The sequence below is a fragment of the Procambarus clarkii genome, chromosome 15 (assembly GCF_040958095.1).
Source record: "Procambarus clarkii isolate CNS0578487 chromosome 15, FALCON_Pclarkii_2.0, whole genome shotgun sequence".
Classification (NCBI taxonomy): domain Eukaryota; kingdom Metazoa; phylum Arthropoda; class Malacostraca; order Decapoda; family Cambaridae; genus Procambarus; species Procambarus clarkii.
Window position 1 is genome coordinate 44574508 of NC_091164.1, and position 27325 is coordinate 44601832.

Here is a 27325-nt window from a genome sequence, read left to right on the forward strand (position 1 = left end):
GACCATGACTCTTCTTATTCTTACCCCTTTTTAAAACTAGATGCAATAACCAAGCAATGTTTGCCTTCTCTCTCTCTCTCTCTCAATATGGATGTGGGTTGGTGTGGGTTATTTGTGTGGACTCGGGAGATATGATCACCACATATAAGTTTCTCAAAGCAAATGATAAGCAAGGTAAGGTCCGTTTATTTAACGCACACAAGACATCCATGCAGTAGTGAGATTCCCTTTGATGGCTGTGTACGTGTCAATGAAAAAAAAATAAAAAGTGCAAAGATGTTTCAGAGTGCTATTTTAGTCAAGAAATTATACAAAATTGTGTTTATTGACTAGCGAGAGGTAGGAAAAGAGACCATGAGGTATATGTCGTGATCACACAGTTAACAAAAAATATTAGAATTTGTAGGTGGTGATCACGTCTCCCCAAACTCTTCTGTGCATATATCACAAAGTCTTTCTTCCTAACGCACCCCTCTTAGTTCGTGGACAAGTGGGTTACCTTTGTTTAAAATTAAATCTACAAAGCTTCACATTTACAAAAAAAATGTTATTTGGTTATCAGACAGAAAGTTGATTTCCACGTTACGTTACTAAGTGTAGGGGGGTAAGCAGAAGCAGGTATAGTGTGGGATAATGTGGTCATGTAATAGACAGACATCGAGAGGTAGTGCTCGCTCGAATGCTCGCTCCCTCAGGCAAGAGGTACATTTTATTTGCTGGATCACTACGAAATACTGAGAGATGAAAGATTTTGAGATAGCAAACAAATGTACAGAGAATATACCTGTGATATTATAAATGTCAGTAATAGGATGATGTGGCAACTGGTGACTATCCTGTGGAAATTTAATCGTTAATGTGAAAACAATTAACGTTAATATTAGATGTTAAGTGATCAAAATTGCAGGGTAATCTTGTACCCGGCACTCAATATACGAGAATAAGGGCAAGAAAATCCTACTAAAATAAATGAAACTTGATAGTTTCAAAACAAATGAAACTTTGATGGTTTCAAAGGTGAAAGGGTAGTCCAAAAACGTAAGGATATCTTGCCGGGTCTCTATAGGACAGAAGCAAGGGGTTTCCTACTTAACTAAATGATACTTACAGAATTAGCGTTCTTTGTGCTCTGAAAAAGGAAGCCAATTCCCTACCTGAGTAAATATCATAATCAATGACCGACGTGTAGGGGTGCGAGTGACAACTGGTGACGAGAACTGCTGTTGAGGTCCCGTCTCCACAGCGTAGTCCGTGCTAGAGGAACTATGGCCCTCTTTATCCTCCTTCGGTCGGATTGCAGAATATAGGGTACATGGCACGAAGACAAACCAAAGTACCAGGGTACCAAAGTGATGATCTGCCGTAATTGAGGAATATTCTAGGGACGAAAATAAGGTGGAATACACTTGTAATAACATCGAGAGATGAACAAACAATATAGAGAGCGACTGTGGCCACTAGTCACCACGTAATTCACAGTTATCCAACACTCATAATATTTTACACTCGGAAAGCACAAAATACACAACACCATAAAAATATTGAATGCAATGAAATTATTGAAAAGCAACTGTATCGAAGCCAAGTACTCTTACCACAAATGGAAACAATTCTTCTAGTACCTGAGTGAAGCTACCGAACAGGCCCCGATTAATGTGATGGGAAAATGTAGGTGTAAGGCAGTCCTCCCTATGGCTGGTGTAAATGCCCATCACATTAGTAAAAAAAGAAAAAAAAAAAGGTTGACTGATTGGCTGTTGTCTCCTGTGGTCAAGTAAAAGGGAAAAACACGCAAAACAAATCGTATAAACAATGAAACTTTAATTGACTTTAAATAAATATGAACAAAGATGATCCCTTGGCTATGTACAATGTGAATTAAACATAAATACAAAGACAAAACACAATATAAAATAAAATAATGGTTACGTTACTCTACAATGAACAAGACAAAAATTTAGTTAAAGGTGCTGAGAATATTGGCTGGCTGATACCTCCACTAATATACGCAGGACGTATGCTAGGTAAAAGTGTCAGCTATGAGAGCACAGAATATTTCTGAGTCCACCTGCTCGTGCAAGACTATATAGGCGAGCAGATGGCGCTGTAGTCGCGTGAAATCGCCGATTCACCAATGGGAAGTGTGCTGGCTTGAAGTGGTAGTTTGGTGATCGACGAGGGTGGTATGGCGACAGCGAGGAGGGGGAAGTGGAGTGAGTGTAGGGTATGTATACCCCCCTTTAGAGACGTATTCTACTATATATACTGCTCTTGAATGTAGTATCTTGATGTTGCAGACGTACTGAAGTAACGTGACTTAGGAAAGAGCAGGCAAAATTTCTCTTGAAAGAGATTACTATCACTATATATATATATATATATATATATATATATATATATATATATATATATATATATATATATATATATATATATGTGTGTATATCACGAAAATAAACACGTGATTAAGAATGTGACAATGTCAGACCACGAAGGAAAAATGAAACAGGAAATTTCCTTAAGTACTTTCGTATATTAAATACATCTTCAGAAGGACCTTCTGAAGATGTATTTAATATACGAAAGTACTTAAGGAAATTTCCTGTTTCATTTTTCCTTCGTGGTCTGACATTGTCATATATATATATATATATATATATATATATATATATATATATATATATATATATATATATATATATATATATATATATATATATATATATATATATATTTTTTTAAATATGGAAGGGAGTACCACCTCTAGCTGGAAGAAGGGGGACCCATAGCCTCGGAGGAAACCACGCATAACGCATTAGAGGGAATGTTTAGATCCCCTCCAATACAGTTTCTGTGTGCTTTTCTCCTACCACCCCTTCCTTTTTTATTTTTTGTGCCTATATATATATATATATATATATATATATATATATATATATATATATATATATATATATATATATATATATATATATATATATATTTATATATATGTACACAAAGAATGTATGTGTGGGGTACATGCAACAACAATAAAACAAAACTGGTCCATGTATGTGGAAAAACCTCATTTAAGAAATCACAGAAAACTGAACATGTTTTTGGCTCAATTCACCTTCATCACAGCAAGGTAGAGAGTCAGTCTCTCTCCTGCTCTGATGATGGCGAATTGAGCCAAAAGCACGTTCAACTTTCTCTATTTTTTCAAAGGTGGTGTTTTCGCATAGATGTACATACTGTTGTTTAATTTACGTGGTACACTTCCATTGCAGTTAAAAACCCGCTGGTTACAGCCATTAAGACAAACATCACAGCGCTGGTCACACTTCTGCTTGAGAAAGGAGCATTGGTGAACTTCACTGCACAAGGTGTGTGCAGGTGCTGGAGCAACACCATTTCTATAACAATTAAACGTTATAAATGAGAATCAACGTTAAGTCTATCTTGCTTAATAAATAACACAAATGCCTACCAAACTGTTTATACCGGAGAGTCCCTGGAACAATGCCTGCGGCAGGGCACAGATGTTGCTATGTTTTTTTGCAGCTGATACTACTGTTTACCTGTATACCCTTGTTAATAGGTACCTAGAGGTCAAGTCTTATGGGTTGCATCCTGGGGAGGGTCAAACGTGTGCTTAGGTTTTAGGGGGACTGCGATAATTCCTAAAGGCTTCCTGCCCCAAACAATGGAAACCCGAATAATAAATACTGTTTCAGCAATTTATAATTACGCATTACTTACGTGTAAATCCCTGATACAATACTGCTCTCTCTTAGACCTTCCGCTCAGCGAGGTTGCCAAACTGTGCAACATGGAGATAGTGAAGGCGCTGCTGCTCAGGTGTCCGGACGCCCCCCTCGTCAACACTGCATCAGGTATGAGTTATTTGGGTGAAGATAAATAGGAGCTGCCTGATATGGGCTAACCCAATATGACGAGAGAGAGTGTAATGTTGGGGAAGAATAAGCTGGTGGTTTACTGCTGTGGTTTAAGTTAGGATCACTACAACTTGTATCAGAAACGCAAAGCAAAACACATACACACACACACACACACACACACAGTTGAGGTCAGACAGGCTCAGTAGAGCCCAGTAGGCTCAGGAATCTGTAAACCAGTTGATTGACAGTTGAGAGGCGGGACCAAAGAGCCAAAGCTCAACCCCCTCAAGCACAAATAGGTGAGTACACACACACACACACACACACACACACACACACACACACAAACAAACACACGCACACACACAGTTGAGGTCAGACAGCCGAGGAGGTCAGAAGGGTCTGGGAAGCTCTTGCGTAGCTAGTGAATTGGGGGGAATAATCAGTGTATATGCGTATATGAGTGATTGAATAACTAGTAAGCTCACTCAAACCACAAGAAAGTGAAGAAAAACAGTAGAAACAGCAACACTGAAAATAAGTGTTGATTATATCGTGGTATTGTGAAATTGTGGAGCCGAAATTGTGGAGCCGGAGTGACCTCACCACTAGTGACCTCACCAGCTGTGACGCGGGACGCAGCAACCTCACATCTTGACCAGCCACGTGGAGTACTTTCTCGCCTGTTTGTGCTGCAGATTGTGCAAGGTATTGAGGAACGCCTTTTTTGGCTAGGTTGTTACTGCAATGACAAGATCAGGAAGGGGTTCAAGGTCAATCACCAGCAGGGATGAGGAGGAGGACAGATTTATAGACAAATTAATAGGGAAATTTGTAGAGAGAAGGAGCGATTGGATGGAGGATCTAATCCAAGGGATTAAAAGCGAGTTATTTCAGCAAATACAGGATGCGGTAGAGAGGCAGAAACAAGAACTTATGCAATATATTCAGGAAGAGATTAGGAAGGGAAGAGAGGACTGGGAGAGGGAATGTGCTCGGATCACAAACGAATTAGGAAGGATTAACAGCATGGTTAATGACAGAGGATTAGTGGGGGATGGGTTAGTGACTGCAGTTGGGATGGAGAATCCCCAGGGGACAGGCTACCAGCATGACAATGAATTACTGAGGAGACGGTCTATTATAATACATGGATTATTCGAATCTGGGGCACCAACAAGACAAGAGAGAATAGAGACGGAAAAATATGAATTGCATGAGTTATTGAGGTGTATTGAAGCAGGAATGGCAGAACACGAGGTGGATATCAGCCGGCGGGTTGGACCTTACAATTGTACCAAGAATAGACCTGTTCTGGTGCAATTCTCCAATGAGGAGGCTGTGGAGTACATAATGAGGAACAAGCATTTACTCAGAGGAAGTGAAACCCATTACAATGTGTTTATAGAGAGGTTTATGACGAAAGATGAGCAAATAGCCCACAAGAATAGATGGCAACAACGACATCGAACTAGTCTCTCAGGTAGTCTCACCTCCCAGGTCACATTCTAGGTCACCTCCCAGGCCACCTCCCAGGTCACCTCCCAGGTCGCATCCTCCCCAACTCAGCCCTCCTATACCTCCCCCTGCCTCAGCCCCCCAAAACCCCCCTGCTTCACCACCCCAAAACCCCCTGTCCCTTCCACATTTGCACCTCCCCAACGATTCCCCTGCCCCTGCTACATCACACCTGTCAACGACCCCAGTGGGTCAAGCCATGCCCTTCCCAAACCCACCTTCCCATCCCCCCTCCCCTACTACCCCTTCCTACTCCCCTGCCCCTTCTACCCCATTGACTTCAATTCCATCTACTCCATCCCAGCTTCCACTGCACCCCTCTTCCACTCACCCCCTAAACCCCACCCAACCCTCACCCCTCCTATGCACCTCCAGCCCACATTTAACCCCCTCACATTGTGACCCCCTAACACCTTCCCCCATCTCCCTCTTCCCCTCTTCTACCCCAAAACCCCCACCTACCCCCGATTCCCCCCTAACTAATACACCCTCTCTTCCACTCCCAGCCCCTATGCTCCATTCTCCTCTCAGCCCTCTGCCCTCAATAGTCCTCTCCCCCCCAACCTCTCAACCTCTATCTGACTCTCAGTCTCACTCTATTTCTCAACCCCCCTATGCTATTAAGACCCCTAACTTTCAGACCCATTATGCCCTTCCTATACCCCCTAGTTGCCCAGACCCCATTCGCCTACCAGGCACTCCCAGGCACCCCCCTAGCACCCCCCCCATTCACCCCCACAGCCCCCACTCTCCCCCCAGACACCCCCCAGTTCCCTCCAGACCCCCGGTGAAAGAGGGAACTCTGACACCCGAGTTTCCAAGAAGAGTCTGAAGGTGTGGTACACCAATGCTGATGGGGTAGCCATTAAAGCAGAAGAGATAAAGGAAAGAGTTAGTGAGGCAGACCCAGACATAGTGGCAATAGTGGAAACTAAAATAAATGGCATGATCTCGGATGCAATCTTTCCAGAGGGGTACCAGGTGATAAGAAAAGAAAGGACACAGAGACAGGGAGGAGGAGAGGCACTCCTAATAAAGCAGAAATGGAAGTTTGATGAGCTGGAAAATCCGGGTACCAATGAAAGCACGAGCTTCATACATGAAACTCTGACAGTGGATGGGAAGAAGATTGTAATCTTGATACTCTACAATCCCCCACCAAACAGTAGAAGGTCCAGGCAGGAGTACGAGGACAGCAACAAGACATGTATAGATGAACTGCAGAGGGCAGCAACTATAGCGCATAGAATGAGAGTCAAGCTGCTGGTCATGGGGGACCTAAATCACGGCGAGATAGATTGGGAAATGAGGAATCCCCATGGCGGGGAGGAGACCTGGGGAGCGAAGCTGGTAGACGTTATTGACAGGAATTTCCTAACACAGCATGTGAAAGAAGATACTAGGGATAGAGGAGGGGATACGCCCAGCCTATTAGATCTCATTTTCACCCAGAATGTAGAAGACATCGAGCAGTTGGAACATGAAATACCACTAGGAGCCAGTGACCATTGTGTCCTAGTCTTTGACTACATGATGGAGCTTAAAATTGTGACCAAAGGCCAAGAGGTCCGGGAAAGGAGACTTGATTACAGAAAAGGGGACTACAGAAGAATAAGGGACTACCTGGGAGAAGTGCAGTGGGAGGAAGAACGTAGAGGAAAAACAGTGCAAGGTATGAAGAACCAAGTCATATTGAAATGCAAGGAGGCTGAAGAGAGATTAATTCCAACAATAAAGGAAAAAAGCAGGAGGGAATATAATAACCCATGGTTTAATAGACAGTGTCAGGAAGCAAAGGTGAGAAGCAGGAGGGAGTGGAGGAAGTACAGAAGACAAAGGACAGAGGACAACCGGATTAGATGTAACAGAGCTAGGAATGATTACATTAACATAAGACGAGTGTCGGAAAGAAATTATGAGAATGATATTGCAGTCAAAGCGAAAAAGCAACCTAAATTACTACATAGCCATATAAGAAGGAAGATGTCGGTAAATGACCAAGTGACAAGACTGAGGAAAACAGAAGGGGCATATACAGAAAGCGACAAGGAAATCTGCGAGGTACTGAATGCAAAATTCCATGGAGTGTTCACAACCGAGCCTGAGCAGCTCCCATTGTTAGAAGCGATTACCCTAGATGAAAGACTATCAGATATAGAGGTGACAGCAGAGGAGGTAATGAAACAGTTGACAACACTGGATGCAAATAAAGCTGTTGGACCAGACAAAGTATCACCGTGGATACTTAAAGAGGCAGCGCAGGCTCTCAGCGTGCCTCTGGCAATGATCTTTAATGAGTCACTGATGTCGGGAGAATTGCCCAGTTGCTGGAAAGAGGAAAATGTCGTACCGATTTTCAAGAAAGGTGATAGGGAGGAGGCACTTAACTACAGACCCGTATCACTGACAAGCATCCCCTGCAAAATACTTGAAAGAATAATTAGGCTAAGACTTGTTGAGCACCTGGAGAGCATTGGGTTTGTAAACAAGCACCAACATGGGTTCTGGACAGGGAAATCATGCCTAACAAACATTTTAGAATTCTATGATAAAGTAACAAGGATAAGGCAGGACAGAAAAGGCTGGGCAGACTGCATATTTCTTGACTGCCAAAAGGCCTTTGATACAGTACCGCACATGAGACTGCTATACAAACTTGAGAGGCAGGCAGGAGTAAGTGGAAAGGCCCTAGTATGGGTGAAGAACTACCTAACAGGAAGGAGCCAGAGGGTAATGGTAAGGGGCGAGAAGTCGGACAGGCGAACAGTAACAAGTGGAGTACCTCACGGATCGGTGCTGGGACCAATTCTCTTTCTAATTTACGTAAATGATATGTTTACAGGAGTGGAATCATACATGTCAATGTTTGCGGATGACGCAAAATTAATGAGAAGAGTTGTGACAGACGAGGATTGTAGGATCCACCAAGAGGACTTAAACAGGTTGCAGAGATGGTCAGAGAAATGGCTACTGGCTACTTTAACACCAGTAAATGTAAAGTTATGGAAATGGGATCAGGTGACAGGAGACCAAAGGGACAGTACACAATGAAGGGGAACAGCCTACCTGTAACGATTCGAGAAAGAGACCTGGGAGTGGAAGTGACACCTAATCTAACTCCTGAGGCACATATAAATAGGATAACGACAGCAGCGTACTCTACACTGGCGAAAATTAGAACTTCATTCAGAAACCTAAATGAGGAGGCTTTTAGGGCGCTTTACACTGCCTACGTGAGACCCGTCTTAGAGTATGCCGCGCCATCATGGAGCCCCCACCTGAAGAAACACATAAAGAAACTGGAGAAGGTTCAGAGGTTTGCGACGAGGCTTGTCCCAGTGTTACGAGGGATGGGATATGAAGAGCGTCTGAAGGAACTGAACCTTAAGACACTAGAGAAAAGAAGGGAGAGAAGAGATATGATAGGGACATATAAAATACTCAGGGGAACTGACAAAGTGGAAATAGATGAAATGTTCACACGTAATAATAACAGAACGAGGGGACATGGGTGGAAACTGGAAACTCAGATGAGTCACAGAGATGTTAGGAAGTTTTTTTTAGCGTGAGAGTAGTGGAAAAATGGAATGCACTTGGGGAATAGGTTGTGGAAGCAAATACTATTCATACTTTAAAAACTAGATATGATAGGGAAATGGAACAGGAGTCATTGCTGTAAACAACCGATAGCTGGAAAGGCGGGATCCAAGAGTCAATGCTCGATCCTGCAAGCACAAATAGGTGAGTACAAATAGGTGAGTACACACACACACACGCACACACACACACACACACACACAAACACACACTGATGATGATGCAAAAATTATAAGGATTGAAACAGAGGATGATAGTAGAAGGCTACAAGATGACCTAGACAGAGTGAATAATCCAACAAATGGCTGTCGAAGTTCAACCCGAGTAAATGCAAAGTAATGAAACTAGGCAGTGGAAACAGAAGGCCAGACACAAGATACAGAATAAGAGATGAAGTACTTAATGAAACAGATAGAGAGAAAGATCTAGGAGTTGATATCACACCAAACCTGTCTCCAGAAGCTCTTATAAATAGAATAACGTCTGCGGCATATGCGAGGCTGCCTAACATCAGAACAGCGTTCAGGAACCTGTGTAAAGAATCATTCAGAATCTTGTACACCACATATGTAAGACCAATCCTGGAGTATGCGGCCCCAGCATGGAGCCCGTACCTTGTCAAGCACAAGAGGAAGCTGGAAAAAGTCCAAAGGAATGCCACTTGACTAGTCCCAGAACTAAGAGGCATGAGTTACGAGGCAAGGCTGCGGGAAATGGACCTTACGATCCTGGAGGACAGAAGAGTAAGGGAAGACATTATCACAACTTGCAAAATCCTCAGGGGAATCGACCGGGTAAACAAGGATAAACTATTCAACACTGGTGGTACGCGAACAAGGGGACACAGGTGGAAACTGAGTACCCACATGAGCCACAGGGACGTTAGAAGCAACTTTTTCAGTGTCTGAGTAGTTAATGGATGGAATGCATTAGGCAGTGATGTGGTGGAGGCTGACTCCATACACAGTTTCAAATGTAGATATGATAGAGCCTAGTCGGCTCAGGAACCTGTACACCAGTTGATTGACAGATGAGAGGCGGGACCAAAGAACCAAACCTCAACCCCCGCAAGCATATATAGGTGAGTACCAATAGGTGAGTACACACACACACACACACACACACATTACAGGGGCCTCGTAGCCTGGTGGATAGCGCGCAGGATTCGTAATTCTGTGGCGCGGGTTCGATTCCCGCACGAGGCAGAAACAAATGGGCAAAGTTTCTTTCACCCTGAATGCCCCTGTTACCTAGCAGTAAATAGGTACCTGGGAGTTAGTCAGCTGTCACGGGCTGCTTCCTGGGGTGTGTGTGTGTGTGTGGTGTGGAAAAAAAAAAAAAAAAGTAGTTAGTAAAACAGTTGATTGACAGTTGAGAGGCGGGCCGAAAGAGCAAAAAGCTCAACCCCCGTAAAAACACAACTAGTAAACACAACTAGTAAACACACACACACATTCACTCACCCAGGAAGCAGCCCGTATAAGCCGTCTGTCCCCCAGGTGCCTATTTACTGCTAGGTAACAGCAGCATCAGGGTTAATAAAGCTCTGCCCGTCTGTCTCTGTCGGGTGCGGGGATCGAACTGCGGTCCCTAGGTACACGAGTCTATAGCGCTGTCCATTCGGCAACCCAGCCTCCCCTAAGAGTGAGTGTGAGTGTGTGTGTGTGTGTGTGTGTGTGTGTGTGTGTGTGTGTGTGTGTGTGTGTGTGTGTGTGTGTGTGTGTGTGTGTATTCACCTAGCTGTATTCACCTAGCTGTATTCACCTAGTGGTGCTTGCGGGGGTTGAGCTCTGTTCTTTCGGCCCGCCTATCAACTGTCAATCAACTGTTCCTAACTACTACTACTACTAATTTTTTTTAACATCACACACACACACACCCCAGGAAGCAGCCCGTGACAGCTGACCAACTCCCAGGTATCTATTTACTGCTAGGTAACAGGAGCATAGGGTAAAAGAAACTCTGGCCAATGTTTCTCGCCGGCACCCGCGATCGAACCCGGGACTATAGCACTACAAGTCCAGCGTGCTGTCCACCCGGCCGGCCGGCCCTGTGTGTGTGTGTACTCACCTAGTTGTACTCACCTAGTTGTGTTTGCAGGGGTTGAGTTCTGGCTCAACTGATACAACTGTTTACCTGTATACCCTTGTTAATAGGTACCTAGAGGTCAAGTCTTATGGGTTGCATCCTGGGGAGGGTCAAACGTGTGCTTAGGTTTTAGGGGGACTGCGATAATTCCTAAAGGCTTCCTGCCCCAAACAATGGAAACCCGAATAATAAATACTGTTTCAGCAATTTATAATTACGCATTACTTACGTGTAAATCCCTGATACAATACTGCTCTCTCTTAGACCTTCCGCTCAGCGAGGCTGCCAAACTGTGCAACATGGAGATAGTGAAGGCGCTGCTGCTCAGGTGTCCGGACGCCCCCATCGTCAACACTGCATCAGGTATGAGTTATTTGGGTGAAGATAAATAGGAGCTGCCTCGTATGGGCTAACACAATATGACGAGAGAGAGTGTAATGTTGGGGAAGAATAAGCTGGTGGTTTACTGGTGTGGTTTAAGTTAGGATCACTACAACTTGTATCAGAAACGCAAACACGCACACAGTAGGCTCAGTAGAGCCCAGTAGGCTCCGGAATCTGTACACCAGTTGATTGACAGTTGAGAGGCGGGACCAAAGAGCCAAAGCTCAACCCCTGCAAGCACAAATAGGTGAGTACAAATAGGTGAGTACACACACACACACACACACACACACACACACACACACACACACACACACACACCAGATGTAATCGGACTCACTGAAACAAAACTCTCTGGAATCATAACGAATGCCGTGTTTCCCCAGGAGTATACAGTAATAAGGAAAGAGAGGGAAGGTAGAGGAGGAGTCGGAGTGGCCCTACTCATGAGAAGGGAATGGAGTTTTAAGGAGATGGCCATCCCGGGCTGTGAGGAGTTCAGAGACTACATAGCAGGCACCATAACAATGGGAGGACCAAGAATAGTAGTAGCAGTAATATACAACCCTCCACCAAATGACAGGAGACCCAGTCAAGAGTATGAAAACAACAACAAGGCAGTTAACACTATAATTGAGAGGGCAGCCTCTGCTGCCTGTAGAAATAGATCCCACCTGCTCATCATGGGCGACTTCAATCACGGAAAGATTGACTGGGAGAACAAGGAACCGCATGGAGGCGAGGATACGTGGAGAGCCAAACTATTGGAGGTGGTGACAAGCAACTTTTTAACGCAGCATGTCGGAGAACCCACAAGGATGAGAGGCAATGACGAACCAGCGAGACTCGACCTAGTCTTCACTCTGAACGACTCCGACATAAGAGAAATCGGTTTTGAGGACCCAGTAGGAATGAGCGACCACAGTGTACTGGTGTTTGAGTACTTGATTGAAGAAGGGTTATTGAACTCGAGGAGGGATACCGAAACCAAAAGGTTAGCATACCGAAAGGGAAACTATGAGGGGATAAGAAAATTCCTAACAGATATAGCATGGGAAACAGAGCTCAGGGGAAAGACGGCCCAAGATATGATGGATTACATCACGCAGAAGTGCAAGGACGCAGCAAACAAGTTTGTCCCAGTCCAAAAGGAAAACAGAGAAATGAAGATGAGAAACCCATGGTTTAATCAAAGATGTAGGCTAGCTAAGCAGCAAAGTAAAAGGGCATGGAGAAACTATAGGAATAACAGGACACTGGAGAGCAGAGAAAGATACCAGAATGCCAGGAATGAATATGTCAGGATGAGAAGAGAGGCAGAAAGACAATACGAAAATGACATCGCAAGCAAGGCAAAGACTCAGCCTAAATTGTTGCATAGCCACATTAGGAGAAAAACAACAGTAAAGGAACAGGTTATGAGATTAAGGATAGGGGCGGAAGGATTCACTACAAATGACAAGGAAGTGTGTGAGGAATTGAATAAGAAATTCCAGGAGGTCTTCACCTTAGAACAAGGAGAAATTCCAGAGGTAAGTGAGGGAATAGCTAACCAGGAACCACTGGAAGAGTTTGAGATTACCAGTGGGGAAGTAAGGAAGTGTTTACTAGAGTTGGACGTGACGAAGGCTATAGGCCCAGATGGAATCTCCCCTTGGGTTCTAAAGGAAGGAGCAAGAGAACTGAGCCTACCACTCTCCATAGTGTATAACAAATCACTGGCAACAGGGGAACTGCCAGATACTTGGAAAGCAGCTAACGTAGTCCCGATATACAAGAAAGGGGATAGACAGGAGGCACTGAACTACAGGCCAGTGTCCCTAACCTGCATACCATGCAAGCTGATGGAGAAGATTGTGCGAAAAAAACTAGTGGAGCATCTGGAGCGAAGGAACTTTGTAACACAGCATCAACATGGGTTCAGGGATGGCAGGTCCTGCCTCACAGGGTTACTTGAATTCTACGACCAGGCAACAAAAATAAGGCAAGAAAGAGAAGGGTGGGCAGACTGCATATTTTTGGATTGTCAGAAAGCCTTTGATACAGTGCCACACAAGAGGCTAGTGCGAAAGTTGGAGATGCAGGCTGGAGTGAGAGGGAAGGTACTCCGGTGGATAGAGGAATACCTAAGCAACAGGAGACAACGAGTCTGTGTGAGGGGTGAAGTCTCAGATTGGCGAGACGTCACAAGTGGAGTCCCGCAGGGGTCAGTCCTCGGACCTATACTGTTTCTGGTATATGTAAATGATCTCCCAGAGGGTATAGATTCGTTCCTCTCAATGTTTGCCGACGATGCAAAAATTATGAGGAGGATTGAAACAGAGGATGATAGTAGGAGGCTACAAGATGACCTGGATAGACTGAGTGAATGGTCCAACAAATGGCTGTTGAAGTTCAACCCGAGTAAATGCAAAGTAATGAAACTAGGCAGTGGAAACAGGAGGCCAGGCACAGGATACAGAATAGGAGATGAAGTACTTAATGAAACAGACAGAGAGAAAGATCTAGGAGTTGATATCACACCAAACCTGTCTCCTGAAGCCCACATAAAGAGAATAACGTCTGCGGCATATGCGAGGCTGGCTAACATCAGAACGGCGTTCAGGAACCTGTGTAAGGAATCATTCAGAATCTTGTACACCACATATGTAAGACCAATCCTGGAGTATGCGGCCCCAGCATGGAGCCCGTACCTTGTCAAGCACAAGACGAAGCTGGAAAAAGTCCAAAGGTATGCTACTAGACTAGTCCCAGAACTAAGAGGCATGAGTTATGAGGAAAGGCTGCGGGAAATGCACCTCACGACACTGGAAGACAGAAGAGTAAGGGGGGACATGATCACAACCTACAAAATCCTCAGGGGAATCGACCGGGTAAACAAGGACGAACTTTTCAACACTGGTGGGACGCGAACAAGGGGACACAGGTGGAAGCTGAGTACCCAAATGAGCCACAGAGACGTTAGAAAGAACTTTTTCAGTGTCAGAGTAGTTAGCAAATGGAATGCATTAGGAAGTGATGTGGTGGAGGCTGACTCCATTCACAGTTTCAAATGTAGATATGATAGAGCCCAATAGGCTCAGGAATCTGTACACCAGTTGATTGACGGTTGAGAGGCGGGACCAAAGAGCCAGAGCTCAACCCCCGCAAGCACAATTAGGTGAGTACAATTAGGTGAGTACACACACACACACACACACACAAACACACACACACACACACACACACACACACACACACACACACACACACACACACACACACACGCACGCACGCACGCACGCACGCACGCACACACACACACACACACACACACACACACACACACACACACACACACACACACACACGCACACACACACTAGGAAACAAAAGGCTGGCATACCGAAAGGGAAATTATGAGGAGATGAGAAACTTCCTAAGGGAAATACCTTGGGACACAGTCCTCAGAGCTAAGTCTGTACAAGATATGATGAACTATGTCACCCAAAAGTGTGAGGAGGCAGTAAACATATACATCCCGGCCCAAAAGGAAAAATCCGAGAAGCAAAAGAAGAATCCATGGTATAATAGGGCATGTATGGAAGCAAAGAAACTGAACAAAAGAGCGTGGAGGAACTTCCGGAATAACAGAAAGCCGAGAGAGATACCAGAGAACCAGGAATGAGTTTGTCAGGGTGAGAAGAGAATCAGAGAAAAGTTATGAAAATGATATAGCAAACAAAGCCAAGACCGAACCAAAGCTACTCCACAGTCACATCAGAAGGAAAACAACAATGAAAGAACAGATATTGAAACTTAGAACAGGCAAGGACTGGTATACAGAGAATGACAAAGAGGTGTGTGAAGAACTCAACAAGAGGTTCCAGGAGGTCTTCACAACAGAACAAGGTGAGGTCACTGTGCTAGGAGAAAGGGAAGTAAACCAAGCAGCCTGGAAAGGGTTCGAAATTACGAGAGTGAAGGTCAAGAGACATCTGCTAGATCTGCATGTTAGAAAGGCCGTTGGTCCAGACGGGATCTCGCCATGGGTACTGAAAGAGTGTGCAGAGGCACTTTGCATGCCACTCTCCATAGTGTACAGTAGGTCACTGGAGACGGGAGACCTAATAGAAATATGGAAGACCGCGAACGTGGTCCCAATATACAAAAAGGGCGACAGGCAAGAGGCACTGAACTACTTGCTAGTGTCCTTGACTTGTATACCATGCAAGGTGATGGAGAAGATTGTGAGAAAAAATCTAGTATCACATCTGGAGAGAAGGGACTACGTGATAAATCGCCAACATGGATTCAGGGAGGGTAAATCTAGCCTGACTGGCTTAAAAGACTTCTACGATCAGGTGACAAAGATTAAGCAAGAAAGAGAGGGCTGGGCGGACTGCATTTTCTTGGATTGTCGGAAAGCCTTTGACACAGTACCGCATAAGAGGCTGGTACATAAGCTGGAGAGACAGGCAGGTGTAGCTGGGAAGGTGCTCCAGTGAATAAGGGAGTACCTAAGCAATAGGAAGCAGAGAGTTACGGTGAGGGGTGAGACCTCCGATTGGCTTGAAGTCGCCAGTGGAGCCTCACAGGGCTCTGTACTCGGTCCTAACTGGTTTCTGATATATGTAAATGATCTCCCGGAGGGTACAGATTCACTTCTCTCAATGTTTGCGGACGATGCCAAAATTATGAGAAGGATTAAGACAGAAAAGGCTGTTTGAGGCTTCAAAAAGACCTAGACAAGCTGAAGGAATGGTCGAACAAATGGTTGTTAGAGTTTAACCCAACCAAATGTAATGTAATGAAGATAGGTGTAGGGAGCAGCAGGCCAGATATAAGGTATCATTTGGAAGATGAAATACTTCAAGAGTCAGAGAGAGAGAGAAAGACCTGGGGGTTGATATCACGCCAGACCTGTTCCCTGAAGCTCATATCAAGAGGATAACATCAGCAGCATATGCCAGGTTGGCTAACATAAGAACGGTCTTTAGAAACTAGTGTAAGGAATCTTTCAGAACATTATATACCACATATGTCAGACCAATCCTGGAGTATGCGGCTCCAGCATGGAGTCCATATCTAGTCAAGCATAAGACTAAACTGGAAAAGGTTCAAAGGTTTGCCACCAGACTAGTACCCGAGCTGAGAGGTATGAGCTACGAGGAGAGACTACGGGAATTAAACCTCACTTCGTTGGAAGACAGAAGAGTTAGGGGGGACATGATCACCACATTCAAGATTCTCAAGGGAATCGACAGGGTTGATAAAGACAGGCTATTTAACACAAGAGGCACACTCACTAGGGGACACAGGTGGAAACTGAGTGCCCAAATGAGCCACAAAGATATTAGAAAGAACTTTTTTAGTGTCAGAGTGGTTGACAAATGGAATGCATTAGGAAATAATGTGATGGAGGCTGACTCCATACACAGTTTCAAGTGTAAATATGATAGAGCCCAATAGGCTCAGGAACCTGTACACCTGTTGATTGACGGTTGAGAGGCGGGACCAAAGAGCCAGAGCTTAACCCCCGCAAGCACAACTAGGTGAGTACAACTAGGTGAGTACATACACACACACACACACACACACATGCTGGGGCTGCATACTCCAGGATTGGCCTGACATATGTGGTATACAAAGTTCTGTATGATTCCTTACACAAGTTTCTGAATGCCGTTCGTATGTTGGCCAGCCTGGCATATATGCCGCTGATGTTATCCTCTTGATATGGGCTGCAGGAGACAGGTCTGGCGTGATATCAACTCCCAAGTCTTTTTCTTTCTCTGATCCCTGAAGAATTTCCTCTCTCAGATGATACCTTGTGTGTGTGTGTGTGTGTGTGTACTCACCTAGTTGTACTCACCTAGTTGTGATTGCGGGGGTTGAGCTCTGGCTCTTTGGTCCCGCCTCTCAACCGTCAATCAACAGGTGTACAGGTTCCTGAGCATATTGGGCTCTATCATATCTACACTTGAAACTGTGTATGGAGTTAGTTAGTAGTTAGAAACAGTTGATTGATTGACAGTTGAGAGGCCGCCGAAAGAGTAATGGTAATGAAGTGGAGGATAGGGGCAGACAGATTCATTACAAATGACAAGGAAGTGTGTGAGGAACTGAATGAGGAATTCCAAGAGGTCCTGACATTGGAGCAAGGAGAAGTTCCAGAGATAAGAGAGGGAATTGTTAACCAGGAATCACGAGAAGCGTTTGAGATTACAAGTTGTGATGTGAGGAAGCTTTTGCTAGAGTTTGATGTGACAAAGGCTATAGGCCTGGATGGAATCTCCCCTTGGATACTAAGCGAAGGAGCAGAAGCACTGTGCCTGCCACTCTCCATAGTGTATAACAAATTACTGGTAACAGGGGAACTGCCACAAATTTGGAAAACGGCTAATATAGTCCCAGTTTACAAGAAGGGGGATATACAAGAGGCACTGAATTACTGGAAAGTGTCCCTAACTTGCACAAAATGCAAGCTGATAGAGAAGATTGTGCGAAAAAACTGGTGGAACATTTGGAGTGAAAGAACTTTGTAACACAGCATCAACATGGGTTCAGGGATGGCAAGTCCTGCCTCACAGGATTAATTAAATTCTACGACCAGGCAACAAAAATCAGGCAGGAAAGAGAAAAGTGGGAAGACTGCATATTTTTGGAATAACAGAAAAACTTTGATGCAGTTCCAAACAAGTAAGTAAGTAATTATCAAAAAAAGGCACCAAACCGGGAAACAGTACCACACAAGAGGCTAGTGAAAAGCTGGAGATGCAGGCAGGAGTGAAAGTGAAGGAACTCCATTGAATAAGGGAGTACCTTAGCATCAGAAGACAGCAAGTCACTGTGAGGGGTGAGGCCTCAGATTAGCGAGACGCCACCAGTGAAGTCCCGCAGGGCTCAGTCCTTGGACCTATACTGTTTCTGATATATGTAAATGATCTCACAGTGGGTATAGAATCGTTCCGCTCATTGTTTGCTGATGATGCAAAAATTAGGAGTAGGATTAGAAGAGAGGATGATAGTAGGAGGCTACAAGATGACCTAGAGAGACTGAATGAGAACTCCAACAAATGGCTACTAAAATTCAACCCGAGTAAATGCAAGGTCATGAAGCTAGGCGGTGGAAACAGGTGGAGAGACACAGGATACCGAAAGGGAAATGAAGTACTTCATAAAACGGAGAGAGAGAAAGATGTAGGAGTCGATATCACGCCAAACTGGTCTCCTGAACCCCACATCAAAAGAATAACATCAGCGGCCTATGCGAGGCTGGATAACATCACAGCTGACTTCAGAAACCTGTGTAAGGAATTTTTCAGAACATTGTATACCACATATGTAAGACCAATCCTGGAGTATGCGGCCATTACATTGAGCCCGTACCCTGTCAAGCACAAGACGAAGCTGGAAAAAGTTCAGAGGTATGCTACTAGGCTAGTCCCAGAACTGAAGTATGAGTTACGTGTAAAGGCTGCGTGAACGGCACCTCACATTGCAGGAAGACAGAAGAGCTCGGGAGACACATGATCACCACATACAAAATCCTCAGTAGAATTGACAGGTTCGACAAGGAGGGATTATTTAACATGGATGGTACACGCACAAGGGGGCACAGGTGGAAGCTTAGTACCCAAATGAGCCACAGAGACATTAGAAAGAACTTTTTTAGTGTCAGAGTAGTTAGTAAATGGAATGCACTAGGAAGTGATGTAGTGGAGACTGACTCTATACACAGTTTAAAATGTTATATGATGGAGCACGAGAAGCTCAGTAATCTGTAGACCAGTAGATTGACGGTTGCGAGACAGGACCAAGGAGCCGAAGCTCGACCCCCGCAAGCACAACTAAGTGAGTACATCTTAATACAGTCAACTGCAGAGTGTTTGTATCGTTATGCAGCCCGTTCTCGCGAGCGTTCTAACGTCAAGAGACTGTCGTACTATGGCTTATCCTAACCTACCTGAGATCCCAGAAAAAGAAAATGGGATTGTGTGTGAATTTCACGAGCCGCTACCATTTTCTACTACGACAGGTTTTGGCTTATGGTAAAATATACGTCAAAGTGCAACGTGTTATTGGGAGGACGGGTTGACGATGTGTGGTGTTTTTAAAGGGATGAATGTGTCAAGTTATGTATCTTTGTGTGTTCCGTGCATCAATGTGTCCAACACCAGAGTTCACGTAACACTTACAATTCTAATCATGTTCTGACAGGAAGGACTGCCGCCCACGAGGCCGCGCTCCTGGGATGTTCCGCCGTTGCAGCAGTCATTGACGGTGAGACAAGAATGCTTCTTTTCCCTAAAGCTTCCTTCCCAAGTGTAGAATACATGAAATATAGAGAAGATCAGTATTATGAGGCGAATCTGGCATCCATTAATGACACTTGTGTCATGTTTCTCTTTTACTTAACAATTCCCGTGTCTTTCCACCTGGGCAGATAAGCTGGCAGGGTGTTCGAGGTGTCCCAATCGCTGTGTGAGATGTCCTGTTGGGACAATGGACTACGTCGACAGGTTAGGACTACAGGGAGGTCATCGCAGTCTGCCCTCTGGTGTGGTGGGCAATACAACCCGGCTACCCTGCCCTGCTTCCGGTTATGTCACCTGGACTTGTTCTGAGAACGGCAGCTGGGTACGCAGGTGAGGTTACTACGTACTCACCTAGTTGTACTCACCTAGTTGTGCATGTGGGGGTTGAGCTCTGGCTCTTTGGTCCCGCCTCTCAACCGTCAATCAACAGGTGTACAGGTTCCTGAGCCTATTGGGCTCTATCATATCTACACTTGAAACTGTGTATGGAGTCAGCCTCCACCACATTACTTCCTAATGCATTCCATTTGTCAACCACTCTGACACTAAAAAAGTTCTTTCTAATATCTCTGTGGCTCATTTGGGCACTCAGTTTCCACCTGTGTCCCCTAGTGCGTGTGCCCCTTGTGTTAAATAGCCTGTCTTTATCTACCCTGTCGATTCCCTTGAGAATCTTGAATGTGGTGATCATGTCCCTCCTAACTCTTCTATATTCCAGCGAAGTGAGGTTTAATTCTCGTAGTCTCTCCTCGTAGCTCATATCTCTCAGCTCGGGTAGTAGTCTGGTGGCAAAACTTTGAACCTTTTCCAGTTTAGTCTTATGCTTGACTAGATATGGACTCCATGCTGGAGCCGCATACTCCAGGATTGGTCTGACATATGTGGTATATAATGTTTTGAAAGATTCCTTACACAAGTTTCTAAAGGCCGTTCTTATGTTAGCCAACCTGGCATATGCTGCTGATGTTATCCTCTTGATATGAGCTTCAAGGAACAGGTCTGGCGTGATATCAACCCCCAGGTCTTTCTCTCTCTCTGACTCTTGAAGTATCTCATCTCCTAAATGATACCTTGTATCTGGTCTCCTGCTTCCTACCCCTATCTTCATTACATTACATTTGCTTGGGTTAAACTCTAACAGCCATTTGTTCGACCATTCCTGCAGCTTGTTAAGGTCTTCTTGAAGCCTCAAGCTGTCCTCCTCCCCTGTCTTAATCCTTCTCATAATTTTGGCGTCGTCAGCAAACATTGAGAGGAATGAGTCTATACCCTCTGGGAGATCATTTACGTATATCAGAAACAGGATAGGTCCAAGCACAGAGCCCTGTGGGACACCACTGGTGACTTCACGCCATTCTGAGGTCTCACCCCTCACTGTAACTCTCTGCTTCCTATTGCTTAAGTACTCCCTTATCCACTGGAGCGCCCTACCAGTTACTCCTGCCTGTTTCTCCAGCTTATGCATCAACCTTTAATGGGGTACTGTGTCAAAGGCTTTCCGACAGTCCAAAAAAATGCAGTCCGCCCATCCTTCTCTTTCTTGCTTAATCTTTGTCACCTGATCGTAGAATTCTATCAAGCCTCTAAGGCAAAATTTACCCTTCCTGAACCCATGTTGATGGGTTGTCACGAAGTCTCTTCTCTCCAGATGTGTTACTAGGTTTTTTCTCTCTCCATCTTCTCCATCACCTTGCATGGTATACAAGTTAAGGACACTGGCCTGTAGTTCAGTGCCTCTTGTCTGTCACCCTTTTTGTATATTGGTACTACATTAGCAGTCTTCCATATTTCTGGTAAGTCTCCCGTTTCCAGTGACCTACTATACACTATGGAGGGTGGCAAGCAAAGTGCTCCTGCACACTCTTTCAATACCCATGGTGAGATTCCGTCCGGCCCAATAGCTTTTCTCACATCCAGCTCCAATAGGTGCTTCTTGACCTCATCTTTTGTAATTTCGAACCTTTCCAAGGTCACTTGGTTTGCTGCCACCTCTCCTAGCGCCGTGACTTTTCCCTGTTCTATTATAAAGACCTCCTGGAACCTTTTGTTGAGTTCTTCACACACCTCTTTGTCATTCTCTGTGTACCTGTCTTCGCCCACCCTAAGTTTCATCACCTGTTCCTTTACTGTTTTCTTCCTCCTGATGTGACTGTGTAGTAGCTTTGGTTCGGTCTTGGCTTTATTAGCTAAATCATTTTCATACCTTTTCTCAGCTGCTCTTCTCACACTAACATACTCGTTCCTGGTTCTCTGGTATCTCTCTCTAAAAGTTGAAGGGACGACGACGTTTCGGTCCGTCCTGGACCCTTCTCAAGTCGATTGTGATGAGGACAGGTAGGGACAGGCAATAAATAGGCAAGAGAAAGCTGAGGAGGAAAGTAAGGTGTAGGGGATAGTTGTAATAATGAGAACTGCAGAAGGCCTATTAGCCCATACGAGGCAGCTCCTATTATAACCACCGAAGGAGATAGTAATAGGAATAAGAAGAGGATAGCAAGGGAGCGTAGAAGACAATGCACAGAAAAAGGGTGAAGAGAGCAAGAAAGAGAAAAAGAAAGAGAAATGGAAGGGGTAAGCTTATGTTAAGTCACGTTTGTTAGAAAGATTAGAGCATTTGAGTATATACTGTGAAAGGGAAGAGTCCACAGCAACAAAGCCTGGACTCAAGTTCATGTTGGGTACATTGTGTACAAGACGGGGTCTGTGTAGAGTAGAGGCAGGAAAGATTATTTTGGAGGAAGACCAATCAATGGGATGATTAGAATCCCTCACATGGCAGAAGAGAGCATTGTTAGTGTCTGCAGACTTAACACTTCTCTTGTGTTCCTTAAGTCTGTCATTCAGTGTACGGCCAGTTTCGCCAAAGTATTGGAGAGGACAAGATGAACAGGAAATAGAGTAGACACCAGCAGCATTAGAAGCAGGAGGAGCAGTGTGAACTAGATTACTACGAAGTGTGTTAGTTTGTCGAAAGGCGAGTTTAATGTCAAGAGGACGAAAGGTATTGGTAAAAGTTTTGAGTTCAGATATGAAGGGAAGGCATAGTACAGTGCTACTAGTGTTGGAAGCAGGTTTAGGATGAAAGAAATTTCGTTTAGCTTGAGAGTAGGCACAGTTAATGAAATGCAAAGGATAACCAAGGCGAGAGAATGATTTGTAGATAAAGGCAATTTCAGAATCAAGAAACTGAGGGTCGCTGATGCGTAGAGCGCGGAGGAAGAGAGAGACGAGGACACTTTTCTTAACAGAAGGAGGATGGTAGGAAAAGAAGTGAATGTACATGCCACTATGCATGGGTTTACGGTAGACAAAGAAAGAGAACCCAGACACAGAGCTGTGAACATGAACATCAAGAAAAGGAAGGAGGGGAATTAGAATCCCACTCAACTTTGAAATGGATAGAAGGAGCCAGATTGTTAAGAGAGGCGAGGAAAGGCTGGAAAAGATTAATGTCATGAGGCCATAAAGCAAAAATGTCATCAACATAGCAAAGCCAGAGAGAGGGACGAGTATCAATAGAAGGAAGAAGAACAGTTTCGAAGTATTCCATGTAGAAATTAGCAAGAACAGGGGAGAGAGGGGAACCCATAGCGACACCGAAAGTTTGAGTGTAATATTTACCGTTGAAAGAGAAAGAGTTAGATTCAACACAGAGTCTAATGAGATCGAGGAAAACGTCAGTGGGAAGTGGGAGAGGAAGGAGGCCCTCTGACGCCTTCTGTCTAAGGAAAGAGAGAACGTCATCGAGCGGAACATTAGTGAACAGAGAGTCGACATCAAGACTAAGCATCTTACAAGAGGGTTGCAGGCGCAGTCTTTCTATGAAGTCCTGAGAGTGACGAAGGTGGGCAGGGGAAAAACGTCGTCGTCCCTTCAACTTTTAGTGTGTGGTCTGGTCAACATACTTCAGCCACGTTATTGTGACTCATCGCCTGCATATCTCTCTCTACTTTCTGGTGTTCTGTTATTACGGAAGTTCCTCCATGCCCTTTTGCTCAGCTCCATTGCTTTCATACATTCCCTATTAAACCATGGATTCTTCCTTTGCTTCTCTGTTTTTTCCTGTCGGGCTGGGACAAACCTGCTTACAGCCTCCTGACATTTTTGGGTGACATAGTCCATCATGCCTTGTACGGACTTGGTTCCGAGTTCTGTATCCCAATGTATATCCCATAGGAATTTATTCATCTCCTCATAGTTTCCCTTTCGGTACGCCAGCCCTTTGTTTCCCAGTTCTTCTTTGGGGGTAATAATTCCTAGCTCAACCAGGTACTCAAAGATCAATACACTATGATCACTCATTCCCAAGGGGGCTTCCAACTTAACTTCCCTTATATCCGATTCATTTAGGGTAAATATCAGATCAAGCAAGGCTGGTTCATCCCCTCCTCTCATTCTTGTTGGTCCCTTGACGTGTTGACTCAGAAAGTTTCTTGTTGCCACATCCAGTAGCTTAGCTCTCCATGTGTCTGGGCCTCCATGTGGGTCTCTGTTCTCCCAATCTATCTTCCCATGGTTGAAATCTCTCATAATTAGTAGTCTGGATCCGTTCCTGCTAGCCACAGAAGCTGCTCTCTCTATTATATTGATGGTGGCCAAGTTGTTTCTATCATATTCCTGTCTGGGTCTTCTGTTATTCGGTGGGGGGGTTATATATGACTACTACTATAATTTTCTGTCCTCCAGTTGCTATGGTGCCTGATATGTAGTCACTGAAACCTTCACAGTTCTGAATTACCATCTCTTCCAAACTCCAACCTTCTCTTCGTAGCAAAGCTACACCACCTCCTCCTCTCCCTTCTCTCTCTTTCCTCACTACATAGTAGCCCTGTGGAAACACTGCATTTGTTATAGGTTTCTTTAACTTTGTTTCTGTGAGTGCTATTATGTCTGGGTTTTCTTCTAGTGCCCATTCTCCGAGTTGACTTGTTTTATTTGTAATCCCATCTATGTTAGTGTACATTGCCTTGAAGCTCACTTTCTTCTGTTCATTTTCTTAACCCATTCTTGGCGAGCATTCTGCTGGTGTGGGAAGCGGTTCCGTGGGGTGAGAAGATCTGTGAGGTGGTTTGCAGGGTCTCAGAGGATTCTGGGGTGGGGGGTAGGGGTTTAAGGGAAGGGGGGACAAGTAGGGTGTGGGTTAAGGAGATAGGGGGGACATGGAGGATACAGGGTGAGGGGGAGGGAGGGATAGGGAGGTATGGGATAAAGGGGAAGGGGAGACGGGGGGGGGGGGAAAGGTGGGAGGGGAGACATGACGGGAATGAGGAAGGGGTGACATGGTCAGAATGGGGTGGGGGGGGGGAGGGAGGGTTGGGATGGCAGGTAGGGTGAGGGGAAGGGAGGGTTTCTATGCAGAGGGGGGGGGGTGGTGGTGTTGCCCTCCCCTCTGGTGTTGCTGGGATGCTGGTCGTGGGTTCCCCTCTTGTCTCTGGGACTGTTGTGTTGGGGCTGTGATTTCCTGGTTTGCCCCTCTCTCCCTGCACTTCCTCCTTGCCTCTGCTGCCCTGGCTCTCTCCTCCTTCGTCCTGTCCCTCTGCAGGTATACTTTTTTGTATCCCTCCACATGCTGCAGACGACTCTTCCTTTCGAGAATATCCTCCTTCGTGGTTTCGTTTGTAAACACCACCTTTACAAGTCGGTTTCTGTCCTTGTTGTACCAGCCCAACCGGAAAACCTCAATGTTTTGTTCAGCCCCTTCCATCTGTAACCCCTTCAGTAGCCAATGTACTGCCTCTCTATCCTTCCTATTCCATTCTTGCCTGCTGGATCCTTCCTGTTCTTTGATGCCTACAACTACCACTGATCTTTTTCTCTCCAGCAGCTGAGTGGTGCATCTTGCTGCTTCCTGTGAGGTAGCTGCTTACATGACTACCTCCCTTACTGTGGCCATTGCTTCTGAGCTCTTTTTCAGTATGTCCGCAAATGTTTCAGGTACGGAGGCATTTCCTTCCAATGTAACATTCCCACCTTCCCTTTGGATGATAATCTGATGCTCGGTCTCTTTATTTTTCTCTGTGAGGGATTTGATCTCCTCCCTTGCTAATGTCAGCTCACTTTGCAGGTTGCTAATTGTAATCCTCATTTCATGCATCTCCCTCTCTCCCTTGTCAAGAGAGAGAGCAAGAGAGAGAGAGAGCAAGAGAGAAAGAGAGAGAGAGCTAGAGAGCAAGAGAGCAAGAGAGAGAGAGCAAGAGAGAGCAAGAGAGAGAGAACAAGAGAGAGAGAGAGATAGAGAGCAAGAGAGAGAGCAAGAGAGAGAGAGAGAGAGAGAGAGAGAGAGAGAGAGAGAGAGAGAGAGAGAGAGAGAGAGAGAGAGAGAGAGAGAGAGAGAGAGAGACAGAGAGAGAGAATGTGTGCATGCGTGTGTGCGCGTGGGATGGGGGTTAAGAGGAGGTGTGGTGTTGTCTGGAGATTACGGCAGGTAAGAGAGGGGGTAAGAGAAGGGGTAAGAGAGGGGGTGGATTATGAGTGAGGATTTTATCCCCTTTCCAGGAAAGGTGTTACCCTGGAAACACAAACCGAAACTGTCTCTATTTTCCGCTTATTACAACTTGTAATAGAGTTGTTATATCTTGGTTTTACGTGTTTATGACGTATTAGAATGTTGCTACAACTTGCTATATTGGTTGTTATAACTGGTTAGGAGGTGTAAAAACTTGTTCGAACGTTGTACCAACGTCGTAGTTTCGGTGTGTGTTTGGCGGGTAATCCCTTCTAGCCTGACTGGATGTATGTCTGAGTGCGTGCATGTGCGTTTTTGCGTGTGCGTGCATGTGTGCTTGCAAACGTATGTGTGTGTGCGTGCGTGTGAGTGTGCGTGCATGGTGTTACGGGGGGTCCCGTGAAATGTCAACTGCTACCCAAATTGATCCACTTTGATATTTTAAATGTATCTGATATACTGAACAAGAATTTGGTAATATTTTACCTTTGTACACCTGAAGAATTGAGCAGAATTTGTGTGCAAGTATGTGTGTGTGCATGCGTGTGTGCGTGCATACGTACGTGGGCGTGCGTGCGTGCGTGCGTGCGCATGCGTGCATGCGTCTGTGTCTGTAAGTGTTAACTTCTACCCAAAATGAGCCACTGAGATTTTTTAAATATATATGCTACCCTGAACAAGAATTTGATAATATTTTACCTCGCACTGTATACCCGATTAATTAACCAGAGAGGGGTACATACCAGTCTTCCTTTCCACTCACACAACTAGATGAGTAATATTGATGTATGGTTGACTGTGGTCCGTTGTCGCCTTCCACTTGGTGATTCACTAAGTGCTAGTAGATTGATGATGGCGGTTCTTCTCTATCTACACAAAGCTCTGGAGTCAGTCACTGTATCGTTGTGTTACAATTCACTAATTTACTTTACCACTGATCACAGTCACCACCCAACAAACACAATTAGGTAGTTCCACGGCGGGTCGTCCCACCTGGCCGTCAGGTCAGGTCGCTCCACGCGGTCCTCCACACTTATATGCACCGGTGATGCCACTAGCTCCACTTTGGTTTCTTCGCACTATCGCTAGCGATATGACTATGCTATGTT

The 27325-nt window shown here is 45.0% G+C and overlaps 1 protein-coding gene across 1 annotated transcript in view; it reads left to right on the forward strand.

Annotated features, from left to right (window-relative positions):
• The window catches only part of LOC123752140 (adhesion G protein-coupled receptor L4), a 406311-nt gene that overhangs the window by 187786 nt on the left and 191200 nt on the right, over positions 1-27325 (forward strand). The window contains exons 4-7 of the mRNA XM_069325025.1: positions 3780-3878; positions 11352-11450; positions 19674-19736; positions 19900-20101. Of these exons, the coding sequence (XP_069181126.1) occupies positions 3780-3878; positions 11352-11450; positions 19674-19736; positions 19900-20101 (463 nt within the window). The remainder of the gene's footprint in view (positions 1-3779; positions 3879-11351; positions 11451-19673; positions 19737-19899; positions 20102-27325) is intronic.